The 26,039-nt window shown below is 40.9% G+C and overlaps 1 protein-coding gene and 1 long non-coding RNA gene across 3 annotated transcripts in view; one reads left to right on the top strand and one right to left on the bottom strand.

Annotated features, from left to right (window-relative positions):
• NWD1 (NACHT and WD repeat domain containing 1) overlaps positions 1–26,039 on the bottom strand; it is an 87,205-nt gene that overhangs the window by 22,202 nt on the left and 38,964 nt on the right. Inside the window, exons 9-11 of the mRNA XM_083179340.1 lie at positions 25,085–25,244; positions 24,043–24,160; positions 6,127–6,291 (exon numbers count right to left, since the gene is read on the bottom strand). Coding sequence (XP_083035466.1) covers positions 6,127–6,291; positions 24,043–24,160; positions 25,085–25,244 — 443 coding nt within the window. The remainder of the gene's footprint in view (positions 1–6,126; positions 6,292–24,042; positions 24,161–25,084; positions 25,245–26,039) is intronic.
• On the top strand, positions 1,210–2,594 carry LOC146073576 (uncharacterized). Of its 2 annotated transcripts, XR_014473292.1 has the most exons (3): positions 1,210–1,306; positions 2,070–2,178; positions 2,317–2,594. It is a non-coding gene; the product is annotated as an uncharacterized LOC146073576 (long non-coding RNA). The 2 variants fall into 2 exon arrangements; XR_014473291.1 differs by having other exon boundaries at positions 2,070–2,594.

The following is a 26,039-nucleotide window of genomic DNA, read 5'->3' as shown; positions in this document are numbered from 1 at the left end:
GAGAACAATGTCTTTTAATACAGCCGCAGGTGCTTCTTGGATAATATTTTCAGGCTTGTGGAGTAGTAAGCAAGAGGTCTTGTCCCATGTAGCTGCGTAAGGACTCCCAGTGCGTGTTCCTTTTCCTTATGACAGTAGAGGAAAAAGGATTTTGAATAGTCTGTAAAGCCTAGAGCCAGTGAAGAAGCTATGGCTGCCTTTAGTTGCTGAATTGCTTGAGACATTTCTTCATCTGATGGGCATGGACTTCTTTGTAGCATCATACAAGGTTTGCATATAAACGGATGCAAGAGGGATCCAGTCCCTGCAATAGCCAGCCAGGCATAGGAATGACCTTATTTGTTTAACAGTCTTTGGTACCTTGGCTTGCAGTATGAGCTTATTCCTCTCTTCTGTCAGGTATCTGATGCCTTGAGAAATGCAGTGGCCCAAGAATATGACTTTGTGTTTGTAGAGCTGTAATTTGTCTTTCGATGCCCTGCAGTCTTGCTCTTCCAAAAACTTGAGTAGGGACACTGTTTCCTTATGGCATTTTGTTCTTGTGAGTCTTTGATGATAAGCATAGAGCAGAGTGCATTGGCCAATCATTCACCGTAAACCAGGCCCCTGATGGTGGGATCTGATCCAGCAAGGTGTGTCGATTTTAGGCACAATGGGACAGTTTATTAGCAGTCTTTCAATGACTTCTCTTGTACCAGTCTGTATTGAACTTCACCAGAACCGGAGACATCATATTTCTGGACAGAACAGGTGTATTGCTGTGGAGATCTGCACTGCACAAGGACACCAGACCACAGGAAGGCTTGGACTTTTTTGCTGATGGCTGATGGCTGCTGTTTGTTCTGTGGTGAGTGGACATTGCAGTTGCATGCTGACATCAAATATTCATCATTTTTTTTTTCTTTCCAAATCGGGCAGCATGGTATCAGCAAAGTCTGCAGGAAAACTTTCTAAAAGAGCACAGAATACAGCAACTTCTATTACTTTTATTTCATGCCTGTCCTTGATGAGTTCATAAATTGCAGAATATCAGCTCCTAATAGGTTAACACAACATGTTAGTGATGTGAGGAATTATACTTTGTATGGGCGTTCATTTATCATTGATAGGTTAAGGGGTTGGCTTACTCTTCTGGAGTAGGAGTGTCTGTCCGCCCACCCAAGTACCTTTTAATGTACTTCCTCATTTAATTCATTTTGCTACTTCATACACAGACATTACACATAATTGTATTACTAAGAGACTGTAGTTTCTGCCCTGTGTGAAGATCAACATGGAGTACTGCGTCTTCATACCTTCCCACGAGGTTAGTCAAGATGTTCTTTTTCCTTGAATATCTATCTGTGCTAAAACATTACCTTTTGGGTTTATCTGATTCTTAGACTATAAAGTCTGTCCCAAGATTGAACAACATTTTATACGGGTGCTTTGTTCTAATACACATATACATATTTCCTCTTTTCTATATTTTTTTCCAACTTCCTCTAAATCTTTAAAAATCTGTAATTACACTTACAATTACATATGAACTAATTTAATTCAGGGCATAAAGCCGTGATTCTCAAACTGTGTGCCTAGGCACCCTGGGGTGCCTCAGGACACTTGCAGGGGTGCCTTGGGTTGGTGGACCAGGATCAATTCATATTAGTTATGTGCAATGTAACAGGCAAAACAGTGCTGGTGGCTGCTAATTATAATATATGTAGACAAACAGGAGCAAATCCTGTCCCTCACCAGATAACTGTGACACATAAACACAATGTACATAATTTTATATATTTTCTGAATAAGAAACATTTGGCCTAGGGGTGCCTTGAAAACATTTCTATGCTAACAATCTATAGTTAGCAGCATTTGTCATTATAGTGTTCTACTGTACCATTTCAAATGGTCTGCTTCTGACAATTTGCTCTAAATCTATTCAACAAACATCTACACATACACATATATATATACATATACATACACATAACAATAGCTTATTATAACTAAATTCTAGAGGACTTAACAATATTAAGCATTTCATTCAGGTCTTGGAATTAGTTCCCCTTTTTTATTTTGTGTCACAGGAAGCATCTGGACTGTGAAATACATCTCTGTCTTTTGTATGTGGTATGAGTTCTGATTGCGCTACACTGAGTAATATTGTGCTCTGGTGGGTTCATTTATCACAATGCTGTAAGTACATATACTATTATACTTGTTGTGATAAGTCTCAAATACCCAAATAATCCTGTAACCAATAACCGTGTATAACCTGGCTCCCCTTCCTTTCTTTATCTGCAACAACCTGACAATCGGAACGCTCCATTCAAGCTCCTGCTCCCTCTCCAATGGACTGATCAAATCCAATGAGTGTGGCCTTTATCCACTTGCGGCGAGGCAGGATGTGATGTTGTGCAAGGAAGTATAACTGTGTATTACTGGCTTCGGATTTGTTATGGATCTGTCTAAGGCTGCTGTATGAAAATCAACAAACCCCTTCCACCATCTCAATCTATCTCTATGAATGAGACATTGACCAATAGTACCTGTGAGAGTGCTGCTATTTTGAATGCATTTAAACACCAAGAATAAATTTGACCTTCAACTTTTTTCCACCAATTCTGTCTCTAAATGGCAACCAACAATAATAACAAAATCTACTACTTTGTGTTCATCAGTGACCTGAACAGTTGACTGAATTTATACTCGTTATTTTTGTCTTAAAATAATGCCCACTAAAATTATCAAACCAAAATACAATACTACATTTACAATCTGAACAAGGTGTGACATGGAGCAATGTGACAATGTGAATTTGCAAGTCTCCTTTCTTTAGTCACTATTAAAAAACCCTCATTATATTCATTTCAAAAACCTCTGTTTCAAATATGACAACTCAATACTAGGATAGTTTGTCTGATCACATCATTTTGTACATTAACTGTAGTTTTAAAATCTGTTGGTCTTGCTACCGCAATTGTGATTCTCTATAATAATCTTTTATCTTATAACATAGGACTATACTATTTCTACACTTTACACAAGTTCCACGTAGTGACATAGGTCATAGAGACCACTATTCCATAAGAGCTGTGTCCTAATTGGTTCAATATAACACTGTGTACACACAGCACAATTTAGCATGAAATTTTAGATGACACTGAACCTTATTCACCTTAATATTTACCAGACAGTCAGACAACACAAAACACTTTTACAGATTTCCTTTACCGAAGTGATACCACAGGGTGTAATCTTTCATGCTGGTTCCATGAAGGTAACCATAGTTCATTCAACATTTACTTTAGACAGAACAGTATAAGAAACATTGGTACTTATGTATTATCTGGGCTCCCGTTTTTCTTATGAGACCGCGTCCCCTCGCGGGGCTCGCTGCGATCACCACGCTTCGGGCACGGTGGCTCGCTGCGCTCGCCACACTATATAAAATCAACTCCATGCGTAGTTGGATAGTAGGGGTATGAAAAATGGGGTGCATTTAACATGGGAGCCCAGATAATACATAAGTACCGAAACATTTCTACTGTCACAAAAAACTATTTCAAAATACAATGCATTGTTAAATGTGTGATCTGAATATTTCGGGTTACTAAAAATGGTTTAAAAGGGTGACATAAATGTATAATTTGTTCTATATAAACGTGGCTAGACTGATGCACAGAGAGGGTCTGACTAAGCAACAGTGATCGTAAATCAACCAATCTTCTGTTTGCTTACCCGGGGTTGTCAGAGTCTCCCTGCGATATCCAGCATAGAACTGAGACCATTAGATGTACCCCTTTTGTTTGCCATCCCGGACTTGCAGCCCCCATATAATAGCGTGAAATAATTACCTTCGATATATTCAGTCACCTCTGGTTTACCTTACCTTTACTGATCTGATCAGGAGAATACAAGAATAATAAACAACACAGGTTCATCATTGCAAGTATTCTATCGTTTATTTGCACGGACACATATTTGTACATAGTAACAAAAGCATGGAACCTCCCTTCAGGGGTAGGTCTTACAGGAAATTCATACATATTCATTATGACCCTCCTCAATAGGGTTGGGCTTCAACCAGAATATTGGTTCAAACATGATTTGCGTAGCAGACGTGCACTTCCATTTTGTAACAAAGGAGTGGTCTTCCAGTAAACTGGATTACCCTAGACCTCCCATATTCCTGCCCCCTAATGCTGTTTGTCTGTAAATAACTTATGCCTTACATGGTCCGAAATCTGCTTCTAGCTGACTCCTGTGGTCACTGACCACTGTCTGGAAACACAGCACTTCCTCAAACCTGGGTGTAACTTCATGTTTCAGCAAAAGCCAAATATCAGCTTACAAATCACATTGTTTAACTTATTGTGAAATTTATCAGCTCATATGTGCTTTGTAATAATTCTTATCTATTACCCATTTGAATATGCAGACCCCAGGGGGGTCTCTATCAAAAGCTATAGAGATTACAACTGAAGTGACAACTAAAATGTATCCTATAGTTTGTTATCATTTTCACCGTGTTTTAAGGGGCCTACACACAGGGAGATGTGGCTGGCCTTCTAAGCGAAGCTAGATCCCTTAGCACAAAGTGATATGTCAGCTCTTTGTCCTGAGGGATTTGACAGGGCCAGCGTTCTCCGTAGAAATGTCCTGAAATCACCCCGTGTGTAAGCCCCATTACACTACTATACTTTTCTAGTCAACCCAGTATACCAATTTATATAAACCATTACATACACAGAAAAAAATGAACATTCAAGACAAAATTGTACACATAAATCTGTGTTTAAGCATGAATAATAAAACACTGCTATTATGAATAGCACACAAAATTGTACACATACATCTGTGTTTAAGCATGAATAATAAAATACTGCTATTATAAATAGCACACAAAATTGTACACATACATCTGTGTTTAAGCATGAATAATAAAATAGTGCTATTATAATTAAAGTAGTTATAATATACTAGTAATCCCGCTCAAAGCGAAAGCTACTGTATCAAGGCAGCTAATTGTATATAATTGCCTCTGTAAGAGAGAGAGAAAGAGATGTAGTTTCACTTGCTGCCAACAGATGGCAGTATTTCGGTGACACACAGACACTAGACTAGACATATATATAGAGATGATTTTTAAAAGTTTTGTTCCATTACTTATAGTATAACCAAAGTATGCGCCCAAAATCAAGGGACATACACAATTTTCTATATGGGGGTTATTCTAGTTCATTCTTTCTGACAAAATCCTTCTTAGATGGACAAAACCATGTGCACTGCGGGTGGGGCAGATGTAACTTGTGCAGAGAGAATTAGATTTGGGTGGGGTTTTTCTTCAAAGTGAGATCTATATTGCAGTGTAAAATAAAGCAGTCAGTATTTTCCCTGCACAGAAACAAAATAACTCACCCAAATCTAATTCTATCTGCACATGTTACATCTGCCCCCCTGCAGTGCACATGGTTTTGTCCATCTAAGAAGGATTTTGTCAGAAAGAATGAAATAGAATAAACCCCTATATTACCTAGAAATTCAACTTCTAAATACTTGTGTACAAAATATGTAATTTCTTTATTGTGTTTTATTTGCATGTCACCCTGCTGTTATGGTGTTTAATTTCAAAAAGGCACTACATAGCTATAGCAATACGTAAACAATAAATAAACACATAATTCCTCATTAAAATGAAAGAAAATTGTATTAGCATCAAATATGCTCAACCCTTTGAGTGCCAACTTTGCTGTGAGAGTTCCTAAAAATATCCGCTAAAAATGCCAGCATAACTCACAGCGACTGTTCTTTTAATATAAATAAATACAAATTCAGCCAAGTCTATTAATTGAATTCTAGTTAAATATTGCACCCAAAAAAAGAACATTCGCTGTGAGCGGCGCTGACATTTTTAACGGATGTTTTGCGGATCTCTCACAGCAACGTTGGCACTCAAAGGGTTAAGGGAACTGAATGTCGTTAAAAAAAAACAGAGTCACTAATTCCTTTGGCATGTATTGTTGCTTTTCATGTACGGTACAATTAAGGCACAAAGGATAATCATTATCGTTCACCTGCCGTGAGCCAAAATACTTAGGGTATATTTTAGAAAATAAAACATACATGCAGAATTGGACTCACCTATTTTACCCTCAATGAAGTTCATGGTGGGTTGGAAGAGCCTCAGGGTGTCACGTACTAGTTTAGCCTCCTCATTATTAATATGTTTTACACACATTTCGAAGTCTTTGATCAGACTGTTGATTCCACAGGAGATGATTTTGCTAGATATCCATTCCATATTGCCTGTAGGTGTTGTGTGTTTTACACAGTGATAATCATCCATTACAATAAGTGCATAAGCTACAGGTTATATTGTTACAGAAAAGATCAGTACCCCAAGAGTAAAAAGGTTTTGCCTGCATCTACATAAAAAGAGTTAATTTAAAAAAACAAAGGAGAACTTACTATTGAAATTCTACAAAGTAAAAAGGTAATTTCTGCGTATTTATTAGATAAGCCTGCCCTTAGCCCTTAATGTAAGTTAATAATTCCTGACTTGCTTGAAAAGTCATTTGATATATTTTGGTGTGGGAAAATATCTACTGTATGTATTAGTGTTGGATGTATGCAGTATGGCCCTTATTCTGGTTTACTCGCAAAGGCAAATTCCTTCTCAAATGAACAAAACCATGTGCACTGCAGGTGGGGCAGATGTAACATGTGCAGAGAGAATTATATTTGGGTGGGGTTTTACGTCAAAGTGAGATCTATATTGCAGTGTAAAAATTAGGCAGCCAGCTTTTTTCCTGCACAGAAACAAAATAACTCACCCAAATGTAACTATCTGCACATGTTACATCTGCCCCCCTGCAGTGCATATGGTGTTGTCCATTTGAGAAGGAATTTGCCATTGCGAGTGAACCAGAATAAAGGCCTATATGTATCAAGTATAAAAATGTAGTAAAACTTCCAAAAACGCCACAATACATAATTCAGACTCACTCGCAGCCTAGCTAATAGTAAACTCATGTCAATCTTTTTCACGTTGGCCTTTTGTCATGTCGACCTAATGCTTGTGCTGACCTAATGACCATGTTGACTTAATGTATGTTGACCAAAGTTCTGTTGACCCTATGACCCATACCCAGCACAGCAGTCACCATAGAAGTTACAGTGCAGTATATATATATATATATATATATATATATATATATATATATTTATTTATCAGCAATGATGAGGGGCACTCGTGGGTCTTATTTCAATCATAAATTAGGCGGAGGATGCCAACTAGGTGATCACCTAGTTGTCGTCCTCCGCCTGATTTATGATTGAAATAAGACCCACAAGTGCCTCTCATCGTTGCTGATATTATTGTACACGGCATCGCACACCCTATAAAATCGCATGCGATTTTGCGGCAGATGCGATGCGATGCAGTGGGCCGGGGCTTAGAGAGCAGTGAATAAATTACATAGGAAAATCGCATCGCATCGCACATCGCATGGCCCTAAAATGGCCCATGCGATGCAATGCAATTTCACTACACAGAATAGGCCACTAAGCAAATTGCTTAGAGGGCGCCCAACTAACATATAAGTGCCAGAAATGTATATATAATAAAGTGATTCAATATTTAATGATATAGATCAGTGGTTCCCAACCTTTTTTCTCTCCCGTACCCTTGATTAGGCTTTTCATTGATAAGTACCCCCTCCTCTCATTTTGAAATATGGACAGTACTTAGTGGTATGCGGATCCTTATGCATGTCCTTATATTAAGGAGGAGCGGAGGAGTAGCATACAGCAAGGAATCATGCCCTTCTATGTCTAGACACTGGTTGTGTATTATCTCCAGAATTCCCGCTAACACCGGTAGGATTAATATCGCTGCTTCCTCCACCTTTGTCAGTGCTGGGCAGATGATTGCTGATGTCTGAGGGCAGCATGGGAAGCTCCCAGTGGATTGCTGGTCAGGCATATGACACAACATGGTTTGTCTCCCTGGCAATGGGTCTTCTTCAGCCATCAAAAGACCTTTTCATTGTCCGCCATTACCAATATTATTTTCAAGTACCCCCAACTGGTCTGCAGAGTACCCCCAGGGGTACTAGTACCCCAGGTTGGGAACCACTGGTATAGATGATAGACAATGTCTAGGTTGGCAGTCACTAGGTCGACACAAGCTTATGGTAGACATAGGCAAGGTCAATAGTTAAAAGGCTGGAACTGTATAAGGGTTACATGATTTTTTTGGTGTCTATGTAATAATACATCGACATGGAGACCGTATATGTACCTCTTTGCTCGCCATACTATTATATTCCCACTTTATGCCCACTTGGATAGTAAAGTATGAAAATCCACCTTTTTTCTGAAAAAAATCATGAAAACCTCATGTCGACCATAAGTCACTAGTCACTGTCCAAGGTGTCCATCTAGTCACTGTCGAACCATTAGTGGTCAACCTAGTGACCGTTGACCTAGACATTGTCTATCCACTGACCGGATACCTTGAAAAACACGGTGCTGCGGATCACTGGGTATGGTTGTCAACACATATATATATATATATATATATATATATAACATACAACATTACATGTACATATGCTAACTGGCTCCCCCATGCAATGTGTGGTCGGTACTCCAAATCAGGGACAGCAGCCGCCGCTGCTCCTAGAACACCTTCCCCTGTAAGCTCATGACCCACCTGCTGCCTCTGCACCGAATGCATCTCCCTCCATTAGCCATTCTTGCATACACTCCAGGAACAACCGGGAGGCTCCCGAAGGTTGGGTAGCCCTCCCAGCCCCTTAGGGCAATAGACAAGTTTCCTGGGTCATGCCGCACAGGCCCCACCCCCAGGTAGTCCCTGCACCTGGCCATCGAATATTAAAATGGATAGATGCAAAAAAACAACAACATGTAGTAGTCAGGGGCGCCTGTTGGCGCCCCTGACTACTACATACATAATAACACCTTTCCTACTTCCACTCCTCCAAAATCTTATTTTCTATATGACATTAGTTTTATTATTTTATTGAAAAATTTTACTTTTTATTCATAAGGATAAAATTATGAGATATACTGTTGCAGTAATGGAGATCCAAATAACAAGATATGAAAAGATCATATATAAATCAAATTAAACCTTTATTCTATAACTTTTAGTGTAAAACAACGTAAACTTTATTAACTATATAAAGAGGGACAAACTGTCAGCAAGGCACTGGTAGAGTGATCTCACAATAGCTTGTGATGTCACAATAGCTAGTGATGTCACGATGGAGCTTGGAGGGTAAAAAAAAAGCAGCACACTGCACAGAGAGCATTATTGTTGCAGAGTCACTGGACATAGAAGCAGCTCTGACAGATTTTGTCTTATTATCTTCTCAAACCATGGCGGAAATACCCTGCAACGTAGCGGTATACAGTACCTTATGTTTGGATGACCAAAAGATCGACTTGGTGTATTCAGTTTCAAAGCGAGTATGTGATGATGGTGAAATAATTCACCCAGGAGATTTACAAGAGGACCAACTGATGGTGACTATCAGGGATGGCTCTACAGAGATCGAGATGGTTGGTGCTCCAAAAGCATGGAGCTATGATCGTTATTTAGGCTGGATAGAAGAGGCACATAACTATAGTGCCATGTGGACGCTCACAGAAAGTCTACTGCCTCATACTGTCAGCACGGACGTGACTGGCGATGATAGGAGTGACAGAGAAAGGAGCGGACAGCTGGAGGAAAACATACAAGAGACTCCAAATGACGACATGATGGACGCATTACAGCTCAAAAGAGAAGTGGAGGAGGAAATAAAAAAGAAAGAAGCTGAACTTAGAGAACTCCATCAAGTGAAGGAAAGTTTAAATGACATTCTAAAAGAAAAGACCCCACGCTCAGGCTGGCGAGGCTTCGTCAGCAGCATTAGAGGGTCAGTGCGCAATATATTCAGAAGACGCAGCAGCACTTCTTTCCTCACTACAGAGGGTGTAGCAGGCCCACAGGCTGAGACAGACATTAATCAATGGGGCTCCTGGGGAATGACATATTCCCAGCTCCTATACTAGATCAGATTTGTCCGTGGGATAGGCTGAGCTCATCTAGGTGCAGACATTCCACACCTGAGAGATGAGCATTGAAGTCGCAAGGCTGAGCTTATCTTGGTGCGGACATTCTACACCTGAGAGATGAGCATTGAAGTCGCAAGGCTGAGCTCATCTAGGTGCACACATTCCACACCTGAGAGATGAGCATTGAAGTCGCAAGGCTGAGCTCATCTAGGTGCAGACATTCCACACCTGAGAGATGAGCATTGAAGCCCCTGCCCCTTACACACCCTCTGCTGCACCACATTATCCTGGAACAGAGATTCAACACCTGAGATCATCACATACAGCACCTGGGGATTAGGGCTACTGGCGAAACCCCATAAAAAAAAAACGACACAGTGCAGCCACCTCATGGGTGTGTTGGAAGAGCTGCTAATTATTTCTAAAATGTTGACAGTTACATCTAACTTGTTGATGACTTATAATACCAAAAAATCAGGCGCAGTTCCGATATGTCAATTAGTACCAAAATTAAAACAAAAACACCAAATAAATGAATTATTACATGTATTATAATGATCACACCGAAGATTTGGTAGTGCAGCTCCCAGAAGTAATTGGAATAGATTACTTGCAGAAATATTTTTAAAAGGACAGAGAGTGCAAAACCAAAATCTGAATATTTGTTATAGGTTTATTAACCAGTAAAAAACAATTAAAATATGCATTTGTAAATATATACAATAAAATACATTTATTACTCACTGGTGCCCATCTATTTAAGAGTGTGACTCTGTTAAATAAAATAAATAATGTATTTTATTGTATATATTTACAAATGCATATTTAATTTTTTTTTTACTGGTTAATAAACCTATAACAAATATTCAGATTTCGGTTTTGCGCTCTCTTTCTTTTTAAAAATATTGTTGGTAACTTAATAACCTGAATATTTAAACCCAGGCAACGCTGGCTACTTCAGCTAGTGCAGTGATTCCCAACAGTGGTTCCCTTGGGTGCCACCTGACTCCTGCAGGGGTGTCGTCTTACAGTAGGTTGGTGGTCAAGTTCCAAATCTAATTATTTATGGTTAAAACTATTGGCAAAACCAGCGCTAGTGGCTGCCAATGATAAAACATGTGGACAAACAGATGCACAACTGTCAACCACTCAGAACTAAATAATGACAGGTAGGCAACATTTACTTAATTTAATATTTTTCCCAAATTTGTCAATAAAAACAGCTTTTATCCTAGGGGTGCCATAAAAAAAAGTGCTGATACTCTAGGGTAAAGTGATTCAAGTAAGTTTGGCAACCATTGAGCTAGTTTAATATATGTGCTGGCTGTCATACCCAGTGAACAGCAGCACCGCTGTGCTTCGCTGACCTTGCCGCAGCATAGGACACCGCGCTCAGCTTGCCTGTCTTCTATAAGCCCACCCCCAGATTCCGGTAGGCTACTTTCCCTGGAATTTGGGGGGGTTTATAAAAGATAGACAAGCTGAGCGCTGTGTTCCGTGCTACAGCAGGTCAGTGAAACACGGTTACGGTATAGATCAGTGGTTCCCAACCTTTTTTCTCTCCCGTACCCTTGATTAGGCTTTTCATTGATAAGTACCCCCTCCTCTCATTTTGAAATATGGACAGTACTTAGTGGTATGCGGATCCTTATGCATGTCCTTATATTAAGGAGGAGCGGAGGAGTAGCATACAGCAAGGAATCATGCCCTTCTATGTCTAGACACTGGTTGTGTATTATCTCCAGAATTCCCGCTAACACCGGTAGGATTAATATCGCTGCTTCCTCCACCTTTGTCAGTGCTGGGCAGATGATTGCTGATGTCTGAGGGCAGCATGGGAAGCTCCCAGTGGATTGCTGGTCAGGCATATGACACAACATGGTTTGTCTCCCTGGCAATGGGTCTTCTTCAGCCATCAAAAGACCTTTTCATTGTCCGCCATTACCAATATTATTTTCAAGTACCCCCAACTGGTCTGCAGAGTACCCCCAGGGGTACTAGTACCCCAGGTTGGGAACCACTGGTATAGATGATAGACAATGTCTAGGTTGGCAGTCACTAGGTCGACACAAGCTTATGGTAGACATAGGCAAGGTCAATAGTTAAAAGGCTGGTACTGTATAAGGGATACATGATTTTTTTGGTGTCTATATAATAATACATCGACATGGAGACCGTATATGTACCTCTTTGCTCGCCATACTATTATATTCCCACTTTATGCCCACTTGGATAGTAAAGTATGAAAATCCACCTTTTTTCTGAAAAAAATCATGAAAACCTCATGTCGACCATAAGTCACTAATCACTGTCCAAGGTGTCCATCTAGTCACTGTCGAACCATTAGTGGTCAACCTAGTGACCGTTGACCTAGACATTGTCTATCCACTGACCGGATACCTTGAAAAACACGGTGCTGCGGATCACTGGGTATGGTTGTCAGCACATATATATATATATATATATATATAAAACATACAACATTACATGTACATATGCTAACTGGCTCCCCCATGCAATGTGTGGTCGGTACTCCAAATCAGGGACAGCAGCCGCCGCTGCTCCTAGAACACCTTCCCCTGTAAGCTCATGACCCACCTGCTGCCTCTGCACCGAATGCATCTCCCTCCATTAGCCATTCTTGCATACACTCCAGGAACAACCGGGAGGCTCCCGAAGGTTGGGTAGCCCTCCCAGCCCCTTAGGGCAATAGACAAGTTTCCTGGGTCATGCCGCACAGGCCCCACCCCCAGGTAGCCCCTGCACCTGGCCATCGAATATTAAAATGGATAGATGCAAAAAAACAACAACATGTAGTAGTCAGGGGCGCCTGTTGGCGCCCCTGACTACTACATACATAATAACACCTTTCCTACTTCCACTCCTCCAAAATCTTATTTTCTATATGACATTAGTTTTATTATTTTATTGAAAAATTTTACTTTTTATTCATAAGGATAAAATTAGGAGATATACTGTTGCAGTAATGGAGATCCAAATAACAAGATATGAAAAGATCAAATATAAATCAAATTAAACCTTTATTCTATAACTTTTAGTGTAAAACAACGTAAACTTCATTAACTATATAAAGAGGGACAAACTGTCAGCAAGGCACTGGTAGAGTGATCTCACAATAGCTTGTGATGTCACAATAGCTAGTGATGTCACGATGGAGCTTGGAGGGTAAAAAAAAAGCAGCGCACTGCACAGAGAGCATTATTGTTGCAGAGTCACTGGACATAGAAGCAGCTCTGACAGATTTTGTCTTATTATCTTCTCAAACCATGGCGGAAATACCCTGCAACGTAGCGGTATACAGTACCTTATGTTTGGATGACCAAAAGATCGACTTGGTGTATTCAGTTTCAAAGCGAGTATGTGATGATGGTGAAATAATTCACCCAGGAGATCTACAAGAGGACCAACTGATGGTGACTATCAGGGATGGCTCTACAGAGATCGAGATGGTTGGTGCTCCAAAAGCATGGAGCTATGATCGTTATTTAGGCTGGATAGAAGAGGCACATAACTATAGTGCCATGTGGACGCTCACAGAAAGTCTACTGCCTCATACTGTCAGCACGGACGTGACTGGCGATGATAGGAGTGACAGAGAAAGGAGCGGACAGCTGGAGGAAAACATACAAGAGACTCCAAATGACGACATGATGGACGCATTACAGCTCAAAAGAGAAGTGGAAGAGGAAATAAAAAAGAAAGAAGCTGAACTTAGAGAACTCCATCAAGTGAAGGAAAGTTTAAATGACATTCTAAAAGAAAAGACCCCACGCTCAGGCTGGCGAGGCTTCGTCAGCAGCATTAGAGGGTCAGTGCGCAATATATTCAGAAGACGCAGCAGCACTTCTTTCCTCACTACAGAGGGTGTAGCAGGCCCACAGGCTGAGACAGACATTAATCAATGGGGCTCCTGGGGAATGACATATTCCCAGCTCCTATACTAGATCAGATTTGTCCGTGGGATAGGCTGAGCTCATCTAGGTGCAGACATTCCACACCTGAGAGATGAGCATTGAAGTCGCAAGGCTGAGCTTATCTTGGTGTGGACATTCCACACCTGAGAGATGAGCATTGAAGTCGCAAGGCTGAGCTCATCTAGGTGCACACATTCCACACCTGAGAGATGAGCATTGAAGTCGCAAGGCTGAGCTCATCTAGGTGCAGACATTCCACACCTGAGAGATGAGCATTGAAGCCCCTGCCCCTTACACACCCTCTGCTGCACCACATTATCCTGGAACAGAGATTCAACACCTGAGATCATCACATACAGCACCTGGGGATTAGGGCTACTGGCGAAACCCCATTAAAAAAAAACGACACAGTGCAGCCACCTCATGGGTGTGTTGGAAGAGCTGCTAATTATTTATAAAATGTTGACAGTTACATCTAACTTGTTGATGACTTATAATACCAAAAAATCAGGCGCAGTTCCGATATGTCAATTAGTACCAAAATTAAAACAAAAACACCAAATAAATGAATTATTACATGTATTATAATGATCACACCGAAGATTTGGAAGTGCAGCTCCCAGAAGTAATTGGAATAGATTACTTGCAGAAATATTTTTAAAAGGACAGAGAGTGCAAAACCAAAATCTGAATATTTGTTATAGGTTTATTAACCAGTAAAAAACAATTCAAATATGCATTTGTAAATATATACAATACAATACATTTATTACTCACTGGTGCCCATCTATTTAAGAGTGTGACTCTGTTAAATAAAATAAATAATGTATTTTATTGTATATATTTACAAATGCATATTTAATTTTTTTTTTACTGGTTAATAAACCTATAACAAATATTCAGATTTCGGTTTTGCGCTCTCTTTCTTTTTAAAAATATTGTTGGTAACTTAATAACCTGAATATTTAAACCCAGGCAACGCTGGCTACTTCAGCTAGTGCAGTGATTCCCAACAGTGGTTCCCTTGGGTGCCACCTGACTCCTGCAGGGGTGTCGTCTTACAGTAGGTTGGTGGTCAAGTTCCAAATCTAATTATTTATGGTTAAAACTATTGGCAAAACCAGCGCTAGTGGCTGCCAATGATAAAACATGTGGACAAACAGATGCACAACTGTCAACCACTCAGAACTAACTAATGACAGGTAGGCAACATTTACTTAATTTAATATTTTTCCCAAATTTGTCAATAAAAACAGCTTTTATCCTAGGGGTGCCATAAAAAAAGTGCTGATACTCTAGGGTAAAGTGATTCAAGTAAGTTTGGCAACCATTGAGCTAGTTTAATATATGTGCTGGCTGTCATACCCAGTGAACAGCAGCACCGCTGTGCTTCGCTGACCTTGCCGCAGCATAGGACACCACGCTCAGCTTGCCTGTCTTCTATAAGCCCACCCCCAGATTCCGGTAGGCTACTTTCGCTGGAATTTGGGGGGGGGGGGGGGTTATAAAAGATAGACAAGCTGAGCGCTGTGTTCCGTGCTACAGCAGGTCAGTGAAACACGGTTACGGAATAGATCAGTGGTTCCCAACCTTTTTTCTCTCCCGTACCCTTGATTAGGCTTTTCATTGATAAGTACCCCCTCCTCTCATTTTAAAATATGGACAGTACTTAGTGGTATGCGGATCCTTATGCATGTCCTTATATTAAGGAGGAGCGGAGGAGTAGCATACAGCAAGGAATCATGCCCTTCTATGTCTAGACACTGGTTGTGTATTATCTCCAGAATTCCCGCTAACACCGGTAGGATTAATATCGCTGCTTCCTCCACCTTTGTCAGTGCTGGGCAGATGACTGCTGATGTCTGAGGGCAGCATGGGAAGCTCCCAGTGGATTGCTGGTCAGGCATATGACACAACATGGTTTGTCTCCCTGGCAATGGGACTTCTTCAGCCATCAAAAGACCTTTTCATTGTCCGCCATTACCAATATTATTTTCAAGTACGCCCAACTGGTCTGCAGAGTACCCCCAGGGGTACTAGTACCCCAGGTTGGGAACCACTGGTATAGATGATAGACAATGTCTAGGTTGGCAGTCACTAGGTCGACACAAGCTTATGGTAGACATAGGCAAGGTCAATAGTTAAAAGGCTGGTACTGTATAAGGGTTACATGATTTTTTTGGTGTCTATGTAATAATACATCGACATGGAGACCGTATATGTACCTCTTTGCTCGCCATACTATTATATTCCCACTTTATGCCCACTTGGATAGTAAAGTATGAAAATCCACCTTTTTTCTGAAAAAAATCATGAAAACCTCATGTCGACCATAAGTCACTAGTCAATGTCCAAGGTGTCCATCTAGTCACTGTCGAACCATTAGTGGTCAACCTAGTGACCGTTGACCTAGACATTGTCTATCCACTGACCGGATACCTTGAAAAACACGGTGCTGCGGATCACTGGGTATGGTTGTCAGCACATATATATATATATATAAAACATACAACATTACATGTACATATGCTAACTGGCTCCCCCATGCAATGTGTGGTCGGTACTCCAAATCAGGGACAGCAGCCGCCGCTGCTCCTAGAACACCTTCCCCTGTAAGCTCATGACCCACCTGCTGCCTCTGCACCGAATGCATCTCCCTCCATTAGCCATTCTTGCATACACTCCAGGAACAACTGGGAGGCTCCCGAAGGTTGGGTAGCCCTCCCAGCCCCTTAGGGCAATAGACAAGTTTCCTGGGTCATGCCGCACAGGCCCCACCCCCAGGTAGCCCCTGCACCTGGCCATCGAATATTAAAATGGATAGATGCAAAAAAACAACAACATGTAGTAGTCAGGGGCGCCTGTTGGCGCCCCTGACTACTACATACATAATAACACCTTTCCTACTTCCACTCCTCCAAAATCTTATTTTCTATATGACATTAGTTTTATTATTTTATTGAAAAATTGTACTTTTTATTCATAAGGATAAAATTATGAGATATACTGTTGCAGTAATGGAGATCCAAATAACAAGATATGAAAAGATCAAATATAAATCAAATTAAACCTTTATTCTATAACTTTTAGTGTAAAACAACGTAAACTTCATTAACTATATAAAGAGGGACAAACTGTCAGCAAGGCACTGGTAGAGTGATCTCACAATAGCTTGTGATGTCACAATAGCTAGTGATGTCACAATAGCTAGTGATGTCACGATGGAGCTTGGAGGGTAAAAAAAAAGCAGCGCACTGCACAGAGAGCATTATTGTTGCAGAGTCACTGGACATAGAAGCAGCTCTGACAGATTTTGTCTTATTATCTTCTCAAACCATGGCGGAAATACCCTGCAACGTAGCGGTATACAGTACCTTATGTTTGGATGACCAAAAGATCGACTTGGTGTATTCAGTTTCAAAGCGAGTATGTGATGATGGTGAAATAATTCACCCAGGAGATCTACAAGAGGACCAACTGATGGTGACTATCAGGGATGGCTCTACAGAGATCGAGATGGTTGGTGCTCCAAAAGCATGGAGCTATGATCGTTATTTAGGCTGGATAGAAGAGGCACATAACTATAGTGCCATGTGGACGCTCACAGAAAGTCTACTGCCTCATACTGTCAGCACGGACGTGACTGGCGATGATAGGAGTGACAGAGAAAGGAGCGGACAGCTGGAGGAAAACATACAAGAGACTCCAAATGACGACATGATGGACGCATTACAGCTCAAAAGAGAAGTGGAGGAGGAAATAAAAAAGAAAGAAGCTGAACTTAGAGAACTCCATCAAGTGAAGGAAAGTTTAAATGACATTCTAAAAGAAAAGACCCCACGCTCAGGCTGGCGAGGCTTCATCAGCAGCATTAGAGGGTCAGTGCGCAATATATTCAGAAGACGCAGCAGCACTTCTTTCCTCACTACAGAGGGTGTAGCAGGCCCACAGGCTGAGACAGACATTAATCAATGGGGCTCCTGGGGAATGACATATTTCCAGCTCCTATACTAGATCAGATTTGTCCGTGGGATAGGCTGAGCTCATCTAGGTGCAGACATTCCACACCTGAGAGATGAGCATTGAAGTCGCAAGGCTGAGCATATCTTGGTGTGGACATTCTACACCTGAGAGATGAGCATTGAAGTCGCAAGGCTGAGCTCATCTAGGTGCACACATTCCACACCTGAGAGATGAGCATTGAAGTCGCAAGGCTGAGCTCATCTAGGTGCAGACATTCCACACCTGAGAGATGAGCATTGAAGCCCCTGCCCCTTACACACCCTCTGCTGCACCACATTATCCTGGAACAGAGATTCAACACCTGAGATCATCACATACAGCACCTGGGGATTAGGGCTACTGGCGAAACCCCATTAAAAAAAAACGACACAGTGCAGCCACCTCATGGGTGTGTTGGAAGAGCTGCTAATTATTTATAAAATGTTGACAGTTACATCTAACTTGTTGATGACTTATAATACCAAAAAATCAGGCGCAGTTCCGATATGTCAATTAGTACCAAAATTAAAACAAAAACACCAAATAAATGAATTATTACATGTATTATAATGATCACACCGAAGATTTGGTAGTGCAGCTCCCAGAAGTAATTGGAATAGATTACTTGCAGAAATATTTTTAAAAGGACAGAGAGTGCAAAACCAAAATCTGAATATTTGTTATAGGTTTATTAACCAGTAAAAAACAATTCAAATATGCATTTGTAAATATATACAATAAAATACATTTATTACTCACTGGTGCCCATCTATTTAAGAGTGTGACTCTGTTAAATAAAATAAATAATGTATTTTATTGTATATATTTACAAATGCATATTTAATTTTTTTTTTACTGGTTAATAAACCTATAACAAATATTCAGATTTCGGTTTTGCGCTCTCTTTCTTTTTAAAAATATTGTTGGTAACTTAATAACCTGAATATTTAAACCCAGGCAACGCTGGCTACTTCAGCTAGTGCAGTGATTCCCAACAGTGGTTCCCTTGGGTGCCACCTGACTCCTGCAGGGGTGTCGTCTTACAGTAGGTTGGTGGTCAAGTTCCAAATCTAATTATTTATGGTTAAAACTATTGGCAAAACCAGCGCTAGTGGCTGCCAATGATAAAACATGTGGACAAACAGATGCACAACTGTCAACCACTCAGAACTAAATAATGACAGGTAGGCAACATTTACTTAATTTAATATTTTTCCCAAATTTGTCAATAAAAACAGCTTTTATCCTTGGGGTGCCATAAAAAAAAAGTGCTGATACTCTAGGGTACAGTGATTCAAGTAAGTTTGGCAACCATTGAGCTAGTTTAATATATGTGCTGGCTGTCATACCCAGTGAACAGCAGCACCGCTGTGCTTCGCTGACCTTGCCGCAGCATAGGACACCGCGCTCAGCTTGCCTGTCTTCTATAAGCCCACCCCCAGATTCCGGTAGGCTACTTTCCCTGGAATTTGGGGGGGGGGGGGGTTATAAAAGATAGAAAAGCTGAGCGCTGTGTTCCGTGCTACAGCAGGTCAGTGAAACACGGTTACGGTATAGATCAGTGGTTCCCAACCTTTTTTCTCTCCCGTACCCTTGATTAGGCTTTTCATTGATAAGTACCCCCTCCTCTCATTTTGAAATATGGACAGTACTTAGTGGTATGCGGATCCTTATGCATGTCCTTATATTAAGGATGAGCGGAGGAGTAGTATACAGCAAGGAATCATGCCCTTCTATGTCTAGACACTGGTTGTGTATTATCTCCAGAATTCCCGCTAACACCGGTAGGATTAATATCGCTGCTTCCTCCACCTTTGTCAGTGCTGGGCAGATGATTGCTGATGTCTGAGGGCAGCATGGGAAGCTCCCAGTGGATTGCTGGTCAGGCATATGACACAACATGGTTTGTCTCCCTGGCAATGGGACTTCTTCAGCCATCAAAAGACCTTTTCATTGTCCGCCATTACCAATATTATTTTCAAGTACCCCCAACTGGTCTGCAGAGTACCCCCAGGGGTACTAGTACCCCAGGTTGGGAACCACTGGTATAGATGATAGACAATGTCTAGGTTGGCAGTCACTAGGTCGACACAAGCTCATGGTAGACATAGGCAAGGTCAATAGTTAAAAGGCTGGTACTGTATAAGGGTTACATGATTTTTTTGGTGTCTATGTAATAATACATCGACATGGAGACCGTATATGTACCTCTTTGCTCGCCATACTATTATATTCCCACTTTATGCCCACTTGGATAGTAAAGTATGAAAATCCACCTTTTTTTCTGAAAAAAATCATGAAAACCTCATGTCGACCATAAGTCACTAGTCAATATCCAAGGTGTCCATCTAGTCACTGTCGAACCATTAGTGGTCAACCTAGTGACCGTTGACCTAGACATTGTCTATCCACTGACCGGATACCTTGAAAAACACGGTGCTGCGGATCACTGGGTATGGTTGTCAGCACATATATATATATATATAAAACATACAACATTACATGTACATATGCTAACTGGCTCCCCCATGCAATGTGTGGTCGGTACTCCAAATCAGGGACAGCAGCCGCCGCTGCTCCTACAACACCTTCCCCTGTAAGCTCATGACCCACCTGCTGCCTCTGCACCGAATGCATCTCCCTCCATTAGCCATTCTTGCATACACTCCAGGAACAACCGGGAGGCTCCCGAAGGTCGGGTAGCCCTCCCAGCCCCTTAGGGCAATAGACAAGTTTCCTGGGTCATGCCGCACAGGCCCCACCCCCAGGTAGCCCCTGCACCTGGCCATCAAATATTAAAATGGATAGATGCAAAAAAACAACAACATGTAGTAGTCAGGGGCGCCTGTTGGCGCCCCTGACTACTACATACATAATAACACCTTTCCTACTTCCACTCCTCCAAAATCTTATTTTCTATATGACATTAGTTTTATTATTTTATTGAAAAATTTTACTTTTTATTCATAAGGATAAAATTATGAGATATACTGTTGCAGTAATGGAGATCCAAATAACAAGATATGAAAAGATCAAATATAAATCAAATTAAACCTTTATTCTATAACTTTTAGTGTAAAACAACGTAAACTTCATTAACTATATAAAGAGGGACAAACTGTCAGCAAGGCACTGGTAGAGTGATCTCACAATAGCTTGTGATGTCACAATAGCTAGTGATGTCACAATAGCTAGTGATGTCACGATGGAGCTTGGAGGGTAAAAAAAAAGCAGCGCACTGCACAGAGAGCATTATTGTTGCAGAGTCACTGGACATAGAAGCAGCTCTGACAGATTTTGTCTTATTATCTTCTCAAACCATGGCGGAAATACCCTGCAACGTAGCGGTATACAGTACCTTATGTTTGGATGACCAAAAGATCGACTTGGTGTATTCAGTTTCAAAGCGAGTATGTGATGATGGTGAAATAATTCACCCAGGAGATCTACAAGAGGACCAACTGATGGTGACTATCAGGGATGGCTCTACAGAGATCGAGATGGTTGGTGCTCCAAAAGCATGGAGCTATGATCGTTATTTAGGCTGGATAGAAGAGGCACATAACTATAGTGCCATGTGGACGCTCACAGAAAGTCTACTGCCTCATACTGTCAGCACGGACGTGACTGGCGATGATAGGAGTGACAGAGAAAGGAGCGGACAGCTGGAAGAAAACATACAAGAGACTCCAAATGACGACATGATGGACGCATTACAGCTCAAAAGAGAAGTGGAGGAGGAAATAAAAAAGAAAGAAGCTGAACTTAGAGAACTCCATCAAGTGAAGGAAAGTTTAAATGACATTCTAAAAGAAAAGACCCCACGCTCAGGCTGGCGAGGCTTCGTCAGCAGCATTAGAGGGTCAGTGCGCAATATATTCAGAAGACGCAGCAGCACTTCTTTCCTCACTACAGAGGGTGTAGCAGGCCCACAGGCTGAGACAGACATTAATCAATGGGGCTCCTGGGGAATGACATATTCCCAGCTCCTATACTAGATCAGATTTGTCCGTGGGATAGGCTGAGCTCATCTAGGTGCAGACATTCCACACCTGAGAGATGAGCATTGAAGTCGCAAGGCTGAGCTTATCTTGGTGCGGACATTCTACACCTGAGAGATGAGCATTGAAGTCGCAAGGCTGAGCTCATCTAGGTGCACACATTCCACACCTGAGAGATGAGCATTGAAGTCGCAAGGCTGAGCTCATCTAGGTGCAGACATTCCACACCTGAGAGATGAGCATTGAAGCCCCTGCCCCTTACACACCCTCTGCTGCACCACATTATCCTGGAACAGAGATTCAACACCTGAGATCATCACATACAGCACCTGGGGATTAGGGCTACTGGCGAAACCCCATTAAAAAAAAACGACACAGTGCAGCCACCTCATAGGTGTGTTGGAAGAGCTGCTAATTATTTATAAAATGTTGACAGTTACATCTAACTTGTTGATGACTTATAATACCAAAAAATCAGGCGCAGTTCCGATATGTCAATTAGTACCAAATTTAAAACAATAACAAATAAATTAATTATTACATGTATTATAATGATCACACCGAAGATTTGGTAGTGCAGCTCCCAGAAGTAATTGGAATAGATTACTTGCAGAAATATTTTTAAAAGGACAGAGAGTGCAAAACCAAAATCTGAATATTTGTTATAGGTTTATTAACCAGTAAAAAACAATTCAAATATGCATTTGTAAATATATACAATAAAATACATTTATTACTCACTGGTGCCCATCTATTTAAGAGTGTGACTCTGTTAAATAAAATAAATAATGTATTTTATTTTATATATTTACAAATGCATATTTAATTTTTTTTTACTGGTTAATAAACCTATAACAAATATTCAGATTTCGGTTAAAAATATTGTTGGTAACTTAATAACCTGAATATTTAAACCCAGGCAACGCTGGCTACTTCAGCTAGTGCAGTGATTCCCAACAGTGGTTCCCTTGGGTGCCACCTGACTCCTGCAGGGGTGTCGTCTTACAGTAGGTTGGTGGTCAAGTTCCAAATCTAATTATTTATGGTTAAAACTATTGGCAAAACCAGCGCTAGTGGCTGCCAATGATAAAACATGTGGACAAACAGATGCACAACTGTCAACCACTCAGAACTAAATAATGACAGGTAGGCAACATTTACTTAATTTAATATTTTTCCCAAATTTGTCAATAAAAACAGCTTTTATCCTAGGGGTGCCATAAAAAAAGTGCTGATACTCTAGGGTACAGTGATTCATGTAAGTTTGGCAACCATTGAGCTAGTTTAATATATGTGCTGGCTGTCATACCCAGTGAACAGCAGCACCGCTGTGCTTCGCTGACCTTGCCGCAGCATAGGACACCGCGCTCAGCTTGCCTGTCTTCTATAAGCCCACCCCCAGATTCCGGTAGGCTACTTTCCCTGGAATTTGGGGGGGGGGGGGGTTATAAAAGATAGAAAAGCTGAGCGCTGTGTTCCGTGCTACAGCAGGTCAGTGAAACACGGTTATGGTATAGATCAGTGGTTCCCAACCTTTTTTCTCTCCCGTACCCTTGATAAGGCTTTTCATTGATAAGTACCCCCTCCTCTCATTTTGAAATATGGACAGTACTTAGTGGTATGCGGATCCTTATGCATGTCCTTATATTAAGGATGAGCGGAGGAGTAGCATACAGCAAGGAATCATGCCCTTCTATGTCTAGACACTGGTTGTGTATTATCTCCAGAATTCCCGCTAACACCGGTAGGATTAATATCGCTGCTTCCTCCACCTTTGTCAGCGCATGGCAGATGATTGCTGATGTCTGAGGGCAGCATGGGAAGCTCCCAGTGGATTGCTGGTCAGGCATATGACACAACATGGTTTGTCTCCCTGGCAATGGGACTTCTTCAGCCATCAAAAGACCTTTTCATTGTCCGCCATTACCAATATTATTTTCAAGTACCCCCAACTGGTCTGCAGAGTACCCCCAGGGGTACTAGTACCCCAGGTTGGGAACCACTGATATACTTATTATGAGAGTTATGCATACCTAAAACTTTCTTCTGTAGTTCATCAAGACAACCTGCATTGAGCAGATGGTAAGGCAGCTCACTCATTTTCCTCAGATTGGGTATATCTTCTGAAAACCACAACGGCTGTGGAGCTACCTGTGAAAATGTTGAACACAGAGTGAAATGCTACTCACTGAATATTTCTGTTTCTGCAGCTCTGCACAATTATGGTGGTACATAAACTGATACCAATACATGAAAACACAAAATCATTATTGTCAGGATAATAGGAGAGTTCACTCAAATTGGGACTGTCTTGCCTGCATCGGGGCAGCTGAGCGATATGCATGAAAGAGAAGGCTATGCTCAGTGGAGGTGGAATTAAAACGGACATAGATATGACTGTTACCACAATGAGAATGTTTGTACAATTTTTGTTTTGAGATCATATTATCAGGGATATTTTCATATAAACATTCCAATACATAATTTTTGTCAAAAAAACATCTACAGTTTTATCATCTGAGTATTTTTCTTACTTTATCAAATTTGTCTTACAAGATATTGAAGAGTGGAATAAGTAAACAGTATAAATACAAGGGTTAAAAGCAGAGTACGCAAGACCATGCCTACTGATTGCCTCAATTAAACCCTTTGAGTGCCAACATTGCTGTGAGAAATGTGCAAAATATCCGCTAAAAATGCCAGCATCGCTCACAGCCACAGGTTTTTTTTAGGCGCAATATTTTACTAAACTTCAATTAATTGACTTCAGATCATTTGCCGGCAATAACTAAAGGGATTTAGATTCCTCGACTACGACCCTGGCAGTTTTTTTTGGATATTTCCACATCTCTCTCAGCAACATTGGCACTCAAAGGGTTAAACGTACTATGTTACTGATCTTCCAACGGGACATATATTGGGACTATTTGGGCTCACGTCCATTACACCGTATAAAGCATCTGGAGAACGTTGATAGTTTTTTGCACATATTTAACAAGCATCTAATAACAGCTATCTATTGTTCTATCCAATAAAAAGTAAAAATGACTGAGATAAAAGTTTGAGGCTGAGTACCTTCCTGTCAGCGCTCAGGGACAACTTAATGAAAGGTAGCTGTATAGGATGTTTGGCACCCAGACTCCAGGTACCCATAAAGTATTCAGACAAAGTGTGGTGTCTCTTCTTCTTTTCTGCACCCCTCAGGTAAGTGTCTTGTGCCACTTCAATAAATTGCCTGCAGCCAGGGTATAGACCAATGAAAAGGTAAATTTAGTTTTTAACATATGCTTAGGTGCATACAAAATGTATTTATTTATTTACAGTTTCTTATATAGCGCAGCAAATTCCGTTGCACTTTACAATAGGAAAAAGTGATACAACAAAACTGGGTAGCAAACCAAAATGAGTAATTTACAAAAAAATGGTAATTTGAAGATGCATTCAGCCCTGCAACACTAACATTCATGTCAGTCTAACGTAGAAGGAAATGGGTGCCGGATGGCGGCCCGACGGTCAGTATAGCAACATCGTAATCCAGACAGTTGGAATTTCAAATGACATGGGCTATACTCCCTCTTGGTAGAACAGAACATCGTGCCAGCAGTGTGGCCAGCACAGCGAGCCTGCAAGGGGCTTCTTTTCGCTCATCCCATTGTTACAGTACCGGCGGTCAGGATTCTGGTGTCGTTATACTGACCGTCAGAATCCCGACTGTTGGGTCGTCATACCACACTCAAAGGAAATTGTAGTATATGCACTACATAATTGTAGAATATGCTGAAATTACATTACACAGTTGTACACAATATAAAACTGTAAGGAAGTGCAATGAACATAAGATAGACTCTGGACATTGGTACTCAATTTCCTTATGTTTCCTTTTTAAAAGCAGAGCCTGAGAGGATTTTTTCCAAATTAATTTGGGATAGAATCTCAGCAGACAAATGGCTACCAACTGCAGGTTGCAGAAGCATAAGGAAATTGATGCGATTATGCATGTTTTAGGATCTTCAAGGGATCTATTTACACA

This window comes from Crinia signifera, chromosome 1 (assembly GCF_055691185.1).
Source record: "Crinia signifera chromosome 1, ASM5569118v1, whole genome shotgun sequence".
Classification (NCBI taxonomy): domain Eukaryota; kingdom Metazoa; phylum Chordata; class Amphibia; order Anura; family Myobatrachidae; genus Crinia; species Crinia signifera.
The sequence above is the reverse complement of the archived record's forward strand: the minus strand, read 5'-3'. Positions and strand labels throughout refer to the sequence as shown.